This window comes from Callospermophilus lateralis, chromosome 3 (assembly GCF_048772815.1).
Source record: "Callospermophilus lateralis isolate mCalLat2 chromosome 3, mCalLat2.hap1, whole genome shotgun sequence".
Taxonomy (NCBI): Eukaryota; Metazoa; Chordata; class Mammalia; order Rodentia; family Sciuridae; genus Callospermophilus; species Callospermophilus lateralis.
This window is the reverse complement of record NC_135307.1, coordinates 186,352,105-186,364,886: the sequence shown is the minus strand read 5'-3', so window position 1 is coordinate 186,364,886 and position 12,782 is coordinate 186,352,105. Positions and strand designations below refer to the sequence as shown.

General features: G+C 60.9%; 1 protein-coding gene across 2 annotated transcripts; it reads right to left on the bottom strand.

The window, feature by feature from the left end:
- Positions 1 to 1,446: 1,446 nt before the first annotated feature.
- On the bottom strand, positions 1,447 to 10,809 carry Zbp1 (Z-DNA binding protein 1). Of its 2 annotated transcripts, XM_076849143.1 has the most exons (8): positions 10,719 to 10,809; positions 8,076 to 8,300; positions 7,564 to 7,629; positions 7,015 to 7,188; positions 5,814 to 5,981; positions 4,628 to 4,831; positions 3,597 to 3,839; positions 1,447 to 1,786 (listed from the first exon to the last, which is right to left on the bottom strand). In XM_076849143.1, exons 1-8 carry the CDS (start codon positions 10,750 to 10,752, stop codon positions 1,602 to 1,604), a joined length of 1,299 nt encoding a protein of 432 aa, XP_076705258.1. In that variant the 5' UTR covers positions 10,753 to 10,809; the 3' UTR covers positions 1,447 to 1,601. The 2 variants fall into 2 exon arrangements, with proteins under 2 accessions (XP_076705258.1, XP_076705259.1); XM_076849144.1 differs by lacking the exon at positions 3,597 to 3,839.
- Between the last annotated feature and the right edge of the window lie 1,973 nt (positions 10,810 to 12,782).

Genomic DNA, 12,782 nt, shown 5'->3' with positions numbered 1-12,782 from the left:
GGGCTTCCCCACCAGGACGGGATCTGGAGGCCCCAGCCCACGTGGCTGCGGTGACTTTTCCCCGGCAGGGCTGTGCCGTCCAGCTCAGGGGACAGGAGCCCTGCTCCCGTGATGACCCCAGCTGCCTCAGGCTCAGAGCCGCTGGGTTCTCGGCCGCAGGGTGGCTTCTGGCTTCCCTTGGTTCCTGGGAGTGGCCCGGCGCGGTCCGCGGCCCTCAGCCTCCCCCCTGCTTTCTTTGCTGTGGGCTCCTGGTCACCCTGCTCTTCTGCAGTCTCTGAGATGTCGCCGGTCCGGCCTCCACGCCTTGGCCAGGGCGGTCCCTGCCTGGAGCGTCATTCCCATCCCACCAGCTGCCCCTCTGTGTGGCCTGGCAGACGGGCGGTCCCTGCCTGGAGCGTCATTCCCATCCCACCAGCTGCCCCTCTGTGTGGCCTGGCAGACGGGCTCCAGGGTTCTCTGCTCCCTGAGAGGCCTCCTGGGCTGTGTGCCTCACTGTCCCATGTCTCCTGTGACGGTCACGGCTCCTGACCGTGAGCCACCACAAGGGTGGGTCTTCTCCCCACTCTGCAGCCCCAAGCAGGGCTCGGCTTGCAGCAGGTGGCCGGCAAGGAGCTTTGTCCCACAGTCGCTGTCCCTGGAGGTGTGAAAATGAACAGACTGAGCCCCATAAAGTCCCCAGCCTTGGAGGGGACCCCTGAGGTTGTGCAAGGGACTCCTGAGGTTCTTGCCTATCCAGCGGTCCCACGAAGGCTGAGTCAGGGGGACCCGCTGACGGCCTCCTTGTTCCAAGGATCAGCCCTGTGACTCAGATTGGCCGGTCCCTGCTGATTGGTCAGGGAAGGTCACCTGACCCCTGGGCCAGCCAAAGACTTGCTTGGGACTACAGGAAGTCAGTGAGCAATTTGCTCTCTGAGAGTTCAGCTAAGAAATCCCAGATCAATCCTAGAGAAGGGAGGATTCTAGAGGTCAGGTGGGCATGACAGGCCTTGAAGGCAGGACTTAAGGGAAGAGAAGAGTGTGGGTCGGTGTCTCAGTGCATCCGGCTGCTGTAACAAAACACCTCTGACTGGGCACTTTATAAACACTCGAAGTTTAATGCTCACAGCTCAGGGGGCTGGGAAGTCCGACACCAAGTGCCACAGCTCCGTGTGGCCGAGGGCTGCTTGTTTTGAAGATGGCACTTGTTGCCGTGTCCTCCCAGGGAGGGAGGCTGTGCGCAAAGGGGAGAAACCAGCTCCCTCAGCCTCCTGTAAGGGCGCCCATTCTGTCATGGGGGTCTGTCGTTGCCAGGCCCCCCCATGGCTGCGGCTCTGGGGGACTTAGACGTGAGTTTGTGACGTCCCGCGCAGGCAGCCATGGTGGAAGGCCAGGAGGCAGGACCTGCCCCGGCCCCAGAGAGAACAGAGAGCCCACCCAGCCAGCCCTCCTCGCGGCACCAAGGCTGCTTCTGGTCAGTCTTCAGCCTGAGCCTTTCCCCACCCTGAAAGCCGGTTCCTGCTGGCCAGATGTGGGCAGCGGGCAGGTCCAGAGACCATGAGACAAGGCACCCTGCCCAGGTTCCCCGGCACCTGCCGCCTCCCAAGTGCAGCCCCAGGTCCCTGCTACTCGCCCCCCTCCAGCTCCCCACGTCCACCCACAGAAACACTGTGCTCTGCAGCGGGGGGGCTGCTGTTTCCAAGAGTCATCTCCCTCAGCTTGGGGGTGAGCTGCGCAGGATTGCCCGGGGCTTCCTGGCCCCCGTCTTTGGGGACCTCGCTTGTGGACGGCTCGGCTTCAGAAGTGGGATCTGTGGGAAGAGAAGACATCATCGAAGGAGCACGAGGCCCCTGGAGTAACCAAGGCCATCCAGAGAACTGGGGACTGAAGCCACGGTCCCCTCCTTGCCCAGTGGACACCTGAGCGTCCTCGCCCCCAGGCCCGGCCCTTTCTGAACACTGCGGCAGCTCCCGGCTCCCCTCAGGCCCTTGGCTTTGCCCAGATGGCCTCCAGCGGGGCTGTAAAATCCCGGGCCTCACCACGGTCCCTGCTCAACCAGTGGCTGCCCCCTGCTCACTCCAAACAAGATGTGGCTTTCACCTGGGCCTCCAGCCTCAGCTGCCCCTGTCACAGCCACAGCCCTGGGCCCAGGGGGTCAGCCCTCTTGCTCCCTAGCCTCTGCCCGGTCACCAGCCGGCCACCCTTGTCCCCAGCCCAGGGCGTTCCCAGGTTTCTGCTGGGCAGGAGCTTCTCAGCCACCCCGCCCCCGCCCCTGGCCTCCCCAACTGCCCCTCTGCATCTGCAGAAGGCTCCCTGCCTGGCCCGGGAACTTGCCCCTCCCCTGTGCCCTACGTGGTCTCACTGATTCCCGGGACGCCCAAGGGTCCTGGAGACAAGTGGGAAGGTGGGGGTGAGGCCTGGGTCTCCTCACTGTGCTGGGGCTTAAAGGACGGACCCTCAGGACCTGGGATATATGACCCTCGACTGCAGAGGCTGGCGGATGGAGGCTGGCCTGTCCACTAGAGTCTGCCAATCTGGTTTTCTGACCACTGGTGAGATTTTATCCCAAGTCCTGGAAGCCCGGGAGCTGAATCCCCCCGCACCGCCTTCTCCACACTGAAGGCAGAACCTCCGCCGGCCCCTGCTCCAGGCCCTTCTCTGGCTCCCACTGCCTCAGGGTGACTCCAGCACCCCCTCTGCAGCCTGAGCTGGGCTCTGGCGCACGCACACCCCCACCCGCTCGTCCTCGCCTCTAGGCTGCTGCCTGCGCTGTTCTGCCCACCAGGTACGCCCTCCCCACCCTGTACCCACGTCAAGCGGTCCCCTCAGCCCTGTCACCCTCTTCTCCTGCACAGTGGAACCCCTGGCTCTGAGCCAGAGGGTCAAGTCCCTAGGGGCAGAACATGGCAGGATTGCTAATTGTGCATGTCCTTTCTCTTCTTCTTGTGGCGGAAGGACCCCTCTGCTGGCACTCAGCTGGGCCCAGGCTGCCCAGCCCACCTTGGGGCCACACGCAGGCCCCTGGAGTGGGTGCAGAAGAGGGAGGTGAGCTCCCTCCCAGGGGGTGGCCAGCGCTCTGGGACCACTCCTCCCTCTCCCAGCTGATGGCGGTTTCAACCCCACAGTCAGGACCGAGTCCTGGGACAGTTGAGCGTCAGCAGAGAAGGACTCAGGTCAGTGGATGACCTCGAGGACAACCCAACCGGGACCCCAGCAGGTCGTGAGAGAGGCCTGAGCTCTGGGCAGGTGACACTCATGCCCAGGGCCTTGTGGCTGCAGCAGGGCCGCCCACCCCCCAAAAGTCTCGCTGGCTGTGGTGTCCAGCGCCTCCTAAGGCCACATTAATAACCGCACCTCCTGCTGCTGACTGTGCCCTGGGCTGGGCAGGCAGCTGAGCGCTTCGCCTGCTCGTCCAATCCCCTCCTCACGAGGCCTGCAGGGGTCACTACGCTGCTCTTGTCACCCCCTTACAGAGGAGAGGTCAGAGGCCCAGCGAGGGTGAGGCCCTGGGCTGGAAGAGGTGACCTCAGTAGCCACTCCACCTGTCCTTGCCATCACCCACCCTGCCTCCCAGCCCTGGGAAATGGGCAGCTGGGGGCCAGGGGGGGGGACCAGCCCACCTGCGCCCTCCTTCAGCTCCCCAGGGTCCTGCCGGCCATCTCCAGGCCCCATGGCTGAGCCTGGGCTGGTGGCCTCTGGGCCTGCTGGGAGGACGGTCATCCTGTTGCCGTTGCCGATGGTGGTGTATTCGAGGAAGCAGGACTTGATGTGGACTCTCTGGACTGCGTCCGCCTTGGGGTGAGGGTCTGGCTGGGGCGTTCGCATTTCAAATGAAGCTTCCGAGTCACCGGCCGTGGCTGAGACTGCGGACCAGCCGAAGAGACGCCGGAGAGTGGGCAGCAGGACGGTGGCCCCAGAGCCCAGCTCCCAGCCTGGCTCCAAGTCCTCCTTGCTGACTTCACCAGTGGCTACCTGGCTCAGCCAACAGCCGACGCCCGCGCCCTCACACCCTTCACCACCAGGCGGCCACTCCTCCTGCCCTCCAGAGCCCCTAGAGGACCCGGCACCTCAGCCTTTCTCTGGGCCCCAGGGATTCCCTCCTCATCTCATCTCTCTGCTTCCTGGCAGGGCTGGGTCAGGGTCCCCACCTTTGGTTTTGCTCACGCCCAGCCCCAGCCCCTGCCATCTGGCTCCTCCACCCAGACTTCTGGAAAGAGCTGTCCACACTCACCCTGGCCTCCCTCCCGACCTCTGACCCTGGCTGGCAGAACCCCACACTCTTCCGCTGGCTGACCTCTCCCCCAGCTGGGCCCCTGCTCCTGAGCCCTTGTGGTGCCCCTCCTATCCCATCTGTCCCTGCCTGGGAGGCCCTGGCTCAGGGCCTCTGGTCACTGTGCTGACCCTGCTTCAGCTGGCCAGCCTCGGCTTCTCAGGGAGGACGTGCTGGTCTTACAGATGGGGAGACCGGTCTCTGGCTGGTCAGTGCTAGGGGTCGGGGACCCAGCGTGCCATCTCTAAATACCCCACCTGTGCCACAGAGTGGTTCAGTCTCTCGGAAGGAAAAGACCCCCTGAAAAGACTCTGGCTCCTGTTCCTGCCCCCCAGGAACTGAGTGGGGCGGGGGAGAACGTGGCCACAGGACTCCAGTTACCTGGAGGGCTGGACGAGAGCCCGTGGGCAGGGCCTTCCGGCAGGTCGCTGTGGAAGCTCATCTCGTTGCTGTGTCCCACCTGCACCCGTCTGAGCAGGGACCGCTCCATGTGGATTTCCTGGGACCCCCAGCCACCTGCCAGGGGTCCCTGAGCCGAGGAATCACCTGGGGCAGTTGGGGGCAGCTGGTTGGGAGCTGTGGGACCTAGAACAGTGACACAGTGTTAGGAGGGGCACCAGGATGTCTGGACTGGAAAGCAGGTAGCCACGGAGCTGCAGCCAGGGTGTCCTGAGTGGGGCCCTGCCCAGGGTCCCACGGGGACACCTGCAGTCTCAGTGGTCACCCGTTGCCTGCTTCCTGGTCCTTCTCAGCCTTCTGATCCCATCAGGAGGCCCTTCCTTGGTGTAAGCGTGTTCTCAACACATCATTTCGTCTCCCGGACAGTTATCTTTATGGTGAACTTCATGGCTTTCAACTCAGGGGGAAAGCTAAAATTTTTATTTTAAAATATATTCAAGTCGGGGGTGGGGAGTGGACCATTCAACAGCACTGATGAAACAAACAGGGACGTAGCCAAAGTCGAGGAGGTGACATGGGAGGATTCCCATGGGGGAGATGACCATCAAGAAAGACATCAGAACAAAGTTCCTCATCTCACATCTGGGAGACTGAGGCCCAGGGGAGAGCCCTGCTCTCCCAAGGTTACGGGCTGCGTTTGAATTTGGGGCAGGTGTTCTCATACAGGGTGCCGGGCTGGACTGAAAGAAGCTGGCATCCAGGTGCCACAGCCCTGGTGCCTGGCATGGAGCATGTTCAGCCTGCAGCTCTGCATTTCAACAAAACGAACCTGTCTCTGCTGACCTGCACCCCAACCTCCAACACATGCTGATGTGGGGAAAGAAGTGTGTCCTGAGAAAATGAAATAGCTCCACAGTGCACTTGTGATATTCTGCTGACAAGGAAGACTTTGAATTATTCCTCACTGAATTTTTTCTCAAAATACTGCATTCCATTAAAAGGAGCAAAAGGTACTGGAGTGAAGGGACAGCAGGCCCCTCGTTCTCACAACAGCTATAAAGGAGGGCCGCGGACATTGGCAAGCTGTCCTTCCTTCCTCCTTGGAGGACTGAGTGCCCCCACAAGCCCTCTGAGGTCCGTCCTCCTGGGTGCCGGTCAGATGACTCACCGCTGCCCTCAGAGACTTCCTGCTTCATTAAGACGTTCCCGTGTCCGATCTGGATGGCTTCAGAGTTCGTGATGGTAATGTGGCAGTTGGGTCCACTCTGGCAGATCATGTAGACGGGATTCTGCTGGCACACTGCTGTCGCAGATGGATTTCTTCCTTCAGAATCTTCTGCAAAATAATATTCCGCTCTATCCCTTTGCACCTCTCTAGGGGTCTGAGGCTCCCTGGAGAGTTTGTTAAAAGGATTCCCAGGCACCCGATCTGGGAATCCGGGAACCTGCATGGGGTGACTCCAGCCTTGCATGATGGACAGCTGCTCGGGTGTCACAGAGGGAGCTCAGGGTCAAGATGGCAGGTGGCCCCGCCACCCAGGCCCAGGATGGCTCCTGGGAGGATTGCAGGAGCCACGTCCTCTCTCCCCACCCTCTGTCCCCCTCCCTGGGAGGCACCCACAGCTCCAGGCCCTGAACCCCAGGGGCCTCTCCCCTGTATCAAACACTCAGATGCCCCCCATGACTAGTGACATTGATTTGAACTTGTCACCGATTTGAACTCCAGCTGCTATCCCACCTCATCAATCCTTCCCCATGTTGCCCTTCGATGCTGACCCCACATGGGCACTGTGGGGGTGTGGGGAGGCTCCTTCCCCAGCTCTGCGGACCCACCAGCCACAACACCACCTCCAAGGCCCTTGGCCGTGGTGTCTTTGTGGATGGGCTCTTTCATCCATATGGAAATAAAATTAAATTATACTTTATGACTGCGTGGTAGGAAGACAAAAACCTCCCAGGCTGCGTTCATTCCTAGATGCCCGTTATTGTTAAAATGTTTTTTTTTTCTTCTGACTTTAAAAGAAATCAAAATGGAAACATCTTTGCAGCCTCTGGGGTGACCGAGGCTCTAGGCCCTGTGTGCCTGAGGCTAGGTGGCCCTGGATGCCACACTTGAGGGGCCTGAGCCTTGCCTCACCTTCTCTTGGCCAACTTTAAAATCCCAAGATCGCAGCTCAGCCCGCCAGCACTTTCTCTCCCGGAACCTTCTCCAAGGGATGGTCAGTGCCACCTCTAGAAGCTTCTGGCAGGTTCTAATGAAGGGGAGCAGGCAAAGTGCTCAGAAGGGCACTCGCCAAGTACTGGGTGCTGGGCGCGATGGCTTCTCTTGGGTGCTGCGTGCATGGGCGTGGATAGCAGGGGGGGCCTACCTGGTGCAGAGACGCGCCACACTTGCAGCTTCTGGTCCTGGTCCAGAAGGCGCTTGCTTTTCATCTTGTACAAGGTTGGGTTCACGTCCTTCGCTGTCCTCATTCCCAGGGCCTGGGCGATGCCCAGGGCCTTGCAGGGCCCGCTGGCTTTCAGAAACCCGTAGATCCTTTCCTCTGGGAGGCAGGGCGACTAGGTGGTTAAGGAGACCCCGTTCCCAAGTGTGGGTCTGCCCCGCTGCTCGCTGGCTGTGTATCTGGGGACAGGGGCCTGTGACCTGGGTGGAGCAGCAGGGATACCCCGCGAGCAGCTGTGACCTAGGATGCCTGCCAGGTGCCACAGCCCTGCGCCTGGCAGGTGCACAGAAGCGGCAGAGAAACAATTTCTCGGCCATTTAGATTCTTGGGCTGCCACAAAGACCAACTCTGGCCTTGGGACCTTTGGTAGGAGCCCCTTGGGTAGGACTGGACTCAGCACTGGTGACACCTTGTACCTCTGGGAGGGCTTGGGGTGGGGGCGGCAGGGCTGGCCGAAGCGGAGGCTGTGCTTACCCAGCTCGCTGAGCTGAGGGCCAGGATTCTCTGCCGCGGCAGCATCTTCTTCCTGGGGCTTCTGGGCTGGAGGAAGACAGGCGGGTCGGGGCTGGGCACGGGCTGGGAGAGCAGGCACCAGCTCTGGGGTGTGTGAGGCCAGGTGAACGTAGGTGCCCACTGAGTGTCAGGCTTGGTGTCCGAGGGCTCTGGGGCCAGACCTGTGCTCAGGTGTCCCTGAGTGTGCTCGGCCACCATCATGGTCACTGTGATGTTGCCATCATTGTTTTTCTTACCACGTGTGCTTTGCTGTGACCTACTCTGCTGGTACTGGGCTCTCTGCACCTAGTCATCCCAGCAGCTCCTACGAAATGGCCCTACTGTCATCACCATCGACCAGAAAAAGTAAAAAATCAAGAGACATTAGATGTCCCCAAGTGGCAGAGCCTGGATTCAAACCCAGGCCCAAATCTGTGCTTGTCCATTGCCCAGATGTCTCCCGTGGGCCCAACCCGCCCAGGAACACAGTTTACCATGGCTGTCCTGGGCAGGCTGGGTGGGATCCACACCTCCGGGATCACCTGTGCCCAAGCGCCATGTTGCGGGGGCAACTTGGGAGACTGTCCCCTCCTTGGCCATTCGGTAGAGGACTGAGTTGAGCTCCTTCTTGGGCACTTGGCATTCCTTCGCCAGCTGGTAGGACTTCAGAGGGGAGCTGGCATCTCCCAACACCTGCAGGATCTTCTGCTCAAGGTGGCCTGGGAGGAGGGGAAGGCAGAGAGAACTGAGCCCCAGATCCCCTGGGTGGAGAGGGCCAAAGACTCTAGGAGGCCAGGGAGGCCCCCCTCTTCAGTAGGGTCCAGGGCAGAAACCATCCATGGCAGCAGTAGAGCCTTTGTGTGGAGAGACAAGCACGTGGGTTGGATGGGTGACAGGGACAGAGGCGGTGCACACCCTCTCCATGTGCCCTCCCAGGCGTGGTACCAGGGCAGGTGGGAACGCTCAGCTCCCCACGTCCCAGGAGCAGGGGATAGAAGGGGGGGCAGGCACGTCTGGCCCAGGGCCTTTGCCATCGGTGCTTCTGGTGCCCCTGCTGTCAACCTCAGGGGTGCCGTTATGATCAGAGCCACAAGTCCCACAGACATTCAGAAGCAGGTCTTTCCTCAGGTGCGGAGGAAAGAAATGCCACACTCAGGTCTGCGGAGTCCTGAAATGCCACACTCAGGTCTCTCTTGAGTCCTGTGCTTCCCCATCTCCAGGATGGTGGGATCCACCAAATGCAGCCATTTCCCCCAGGGTCTCTTCTGCACTTGACCCCCGCTTCTCTCCAAGGGCCCCCATGCTCCTCCCAGTCCACTTGCCTGCATGTGGCCCTACTCAGAAAGACCCTCTCGGACCCGTCCAGCATCTCCTCGTCCTCTGCTCAGAGCCGTCTCCTCTGGGAAGCCTCCTCCCTGTGCTTGCTGGTGTTGGCTGCTCTGACTGGGTCCCCTGCAGAACATCCCCACGGGGTCCCTGTTGTTTGCCTGGTTCCCTGTCAGACCTTTAGTGTCTTGCCCAGAGCCAGGCACACAGTAGGTGCACATGGAATGAAAGCTGAATGAATCAGTGAGTGAATGAGTGAATGCTTTGTCCTCTGCTTGGACAGACACTGCCCAGCTGGCCCAGGGCAACTGGCATGTTGCTTCCTGGTCTGAGCACAAGGAGCCCTAAGCCTTGTGGGGACTCAAGGAAGAACTTTGCAAACAGCCCCTACTCCTCCTAGGGCAAGGCCTGGAAATCAGAGCCATCACCTCCCATCATTAACACAAACAAAACCCCAGGGGCGCTGCCAGCTGACAGCACGACACAGACGCTGTGTCCAGGTGACGGGTGACGTCCAGGGAAAAGCAGCTGGGAGAGCCACATGGGCGGTGGCCTGGCCTGTCACCAGGAAGTTTCTGCCCCTAAGAATACTGCAGGTGGTGAGAGGAGGGTTCTCCTTGGGACTGCCTGAGTCCCTTCCTCTGCCATCTGGGGTTTCTTTCCTGATCAGCAGACAGTCAGCTGGCCCTGGCCCCAGCAGAGGCCCTTGTGGGGCCCAGTAATGAGCTTGTGACCCCACAGTTGGGGCTGGGGCTTGTTCTTGTGATCAGAATGTTGCTACCGTGCTGGGAGCAGGTGGAGAGCAATGAGAGGATCAGGCTCACCCACTCCTCCTTCAGCCACCAAGTTTACCCAGGGGAGGGACACCCAACCAACTCTGCACCTGGCTTTGCCTTGTCTTGCAAAAAGTGTAAGTTCTTGAGGAGCCCACCCTGAGCGCTGCAGGGCCACCCAGACCCCAAAGGACAAGTGGGGTCAGGGAGGTGAATGAAGAGCAAGCCTAGAGCCTCTGGGTCTGACAGTGGGAGGTTGTGGACCAGAGCAGGGGCAGGGGACAAGCCCAGCAACAAGGGAAGTCGCTCGGGGAGGCAGAATCTCCTTGCCCGGTGCCTGCAGGGTCCTACCAGGAAAAGCGGGCACTAGTCACGGCCAGTGCTCCTGGGTCACAGCCGGCCACCATCACTCCTCCCCAGCGCTCGCTTCTCCTTTTTAATCTCTGGCGAACTGAGCCCCTGCTGCACAGACCCCGTGCCTCAGTTTCCCCACGGGTGAAACTGCGGCAACAGCAGCGACTTTAGGGATTCAGCAAAACACAGAACAAGAGCAAAAAAAAAAAAAAATGAAAACCACCCATGTGTGCAGGCGCTTAGCGGGGTCCCTAGAAAGGAGCGGCCCTCCATGCTGGCTGAGGCATTCTTCCTGGTGGCCTCCGGAAAAAAATGGTCACCAAGGAAAGAATATAACCCACAGAAAACAGGAGCATGTGCCTCTTTTCCAAGCACCAAGCTTTGGTTCTCAGGATGACTGTGCAGAGCCACCGGTGGTTGTCAGCTGTGACAGCCGGGGACTTCACGGTGCAGGGCCCCGGTTGTGCCACCTAGGAAATGGGACAGCACTGCTCTTGATGCTGGGGTGTTTCATGCACCTAGACACAGGAGCCTTTGGAGGGATGGCTCGGCTCCCTGCCCCACTCTGTCCCCTGTTCTCCAACACACTGCTGTTACCTGGGCCAAGCAACCTCTGGAAAGAAGGAGGAACCCGCCCCCAGCCCCAGGAATTACCCCTGCTCCCTGGAGGAGGAAGAGCCTTACCTCTCTTGCTTGGGTCAGCAGGAGCCTCGGCCATGCTCACAGCAGAGGCAAGGGGCCCAGTGGACCTGGGAGCAGGTACATGTGCTGTGGCCTTGCGGGTGTGAGCCGCAGAAGGCTGGGCATCTGAGCCCCCACTCAGGGAACCTCTGAACCCACAGGGAAGCTGTCAGCCTCCACCCACAGCTGTCAGGACTCACACTCCAAAGACAAACACCCAGTCCGCCCCACCCCACCAGGAGAAAGAGAAAATGAAACTTTGTGTGGTTTTTCTTGGAAATAAACAGAATCGAAAGCAGGACCCACGAGGGAGAGAGGGTGGACCCCAGCATGATGTGGCCAGGCAGCAGCTGGGATTGGCAAGGCTGGGCGCCTCTGAGGTGGCCTCCCTCCCCTCCCAGCACCCAGTGTTGACTGCCAGGCCCACATGGAGGACAGGATGCTTCGGTGGGTGGGTTCTCTGCATTTGTTCCTGCCTATCCAGGGGCCCCACTTTAAGAAGCACCTACTATGTGAATTCCAATGCATTGGCCTCCCCAGCTCAGCTACAGAGGAAGGGCTGACTCTGCCTTCTTTCTTCAGAGAGAAAACTGAGGGATTTGATCTGTGATACCCAGAGATCAGGCATGGTGAACTCCCAGCCCACACACCAAACTGAGGCCCCACGCTCATGGGAAGATGCTCCATAATTTCAGAATTGTGGGTGGGATGACTGCTTTCCTGCACCAACTTCCCACCGATGCCACAGGGCGGCATCTGGGACAGTGCTGCTCAGCAGTTAGGGACTCCCGCTGGAGGCCAGGGTTTTGGGTTCAAACAGCCCCACCACGTACTAGGTGTGTAACCTCGGGCAACTTATTTATCCTGTTTCCTCATTTGTAAAACGGGGTCCTGAGAGCACCACTTCATTGGGGTGCAGGTGAGAACCAAGGGGGTGATCCAGATAAGCAGTATGGCCAGAGCCCCTGGCGTCATCTACAGGCACGAGAGCACTTGAGCACCACACATGTGCTTCTGGAGAAGGAACCATGGCTTCCACAATTTTCCAAAGGGGCCAGTGACCCCAAAGCAGTTCAGAGCTCGGTTCTCTTCAGATCAAAGAAGAGACTGGGGTTCAGAGAGGAGAAGGGCTGCGGAGGACTGGGCCCTGGAGTCTCTGGGTTTGGGGTGCAGCAGGTTCCTACTTGGTGGCCCGCGGCCGAGGGCCGGGGGTGTGCCGGTCCCCACGCCCCCTCCCCACCCCTCGCCCCGAGGTTCTGCGCCCCGGACTGCGAAGCAGCAGGCGGCCGGGGTTTGCCTGGACACTGCCTGCACAGCAAGCACCGAGCGGGCGCTGAGGTCCTCAGCCGGACCGCAAGTTGGGGACTCAAGGAAGTCCCAGCGCCGGACCGCGGAGGCCAATCAAATGCGACCCCGTGCGGCCAAGCGGGGGATGTTTTCAGTTCCAGGTGACCGCTTCTGCTTCCGGGTGCAAAGCCAGCGCTGCAGGGCAGGTCCGTCCGGATAGCACGCCCCAGGGGCCCTCACTGCCCTGTCCTGCAGAACTGAAGGCATGTGCAAGGCCGCCGGAGGTGACCAGGTCCCGCCGCGGGAGCCTCGGCGGCGCGCTCCCCACGGAGCCCCCAGACGGCCCTGCGCGGCGCGGCGCGGGCGGGGGACGGCCAGCAGGGGGCGCGCGCCCTCCGCCCGGGGCTCGGCCGCGGGACACACCCCCCGCCCTCGTGGCCTCGGACCCAGGGCTTCACCCCTTCGCCTTCTTGCGCCCTCCTTGAATTCCACCGCCGCTCCCTGTCTCGCCTGCCCTGGGAGCCAGCGCCCCGGCGGTTCTCTGGCTGACCCTGTGGTCGGTTCCGTCCTCAGCCTTTGCACGACCCACCACCAGAGACCCTCCCTCCATCCGCCTCCAGGGCCGCCCCGCTCCTCCCATTGCCCCTCTGCCTCCTGGCCGGCTGGCCGTGACCTCTTCCAGATCAAAGGAGAGACTGGGGTTCAGAGAGAAGGGCTTAGGGTTAGCGTTAGGGTTAGCGTTAGGGTTAGGGTGAGGTCCCAGGCCGGTGGTGGAGCTCA

Coding starts and splice junctions, on each gene's coding strand:
- Zbp1 (XM_076849143.1), bottom strand. CDS start 10,752: ATGGCCGAGGCTCCTGCTGACCCAAGCAAGAGAG. Junction 7,189..7,563: donor CCCTCAGCTCAGCGAGCTGG/GTAAGCACAGCC, acceptor CCTGCCTCCCAG/AGGAAAGGATCTACGGGTTT. Junction 5,982..7,014: donor GTGGCGCGTCTCTGCACCAG/GTAGGCCCCCCC, acceptor ATTATTTTGCAG/AAGATTCTGAAGGAAGAAAT.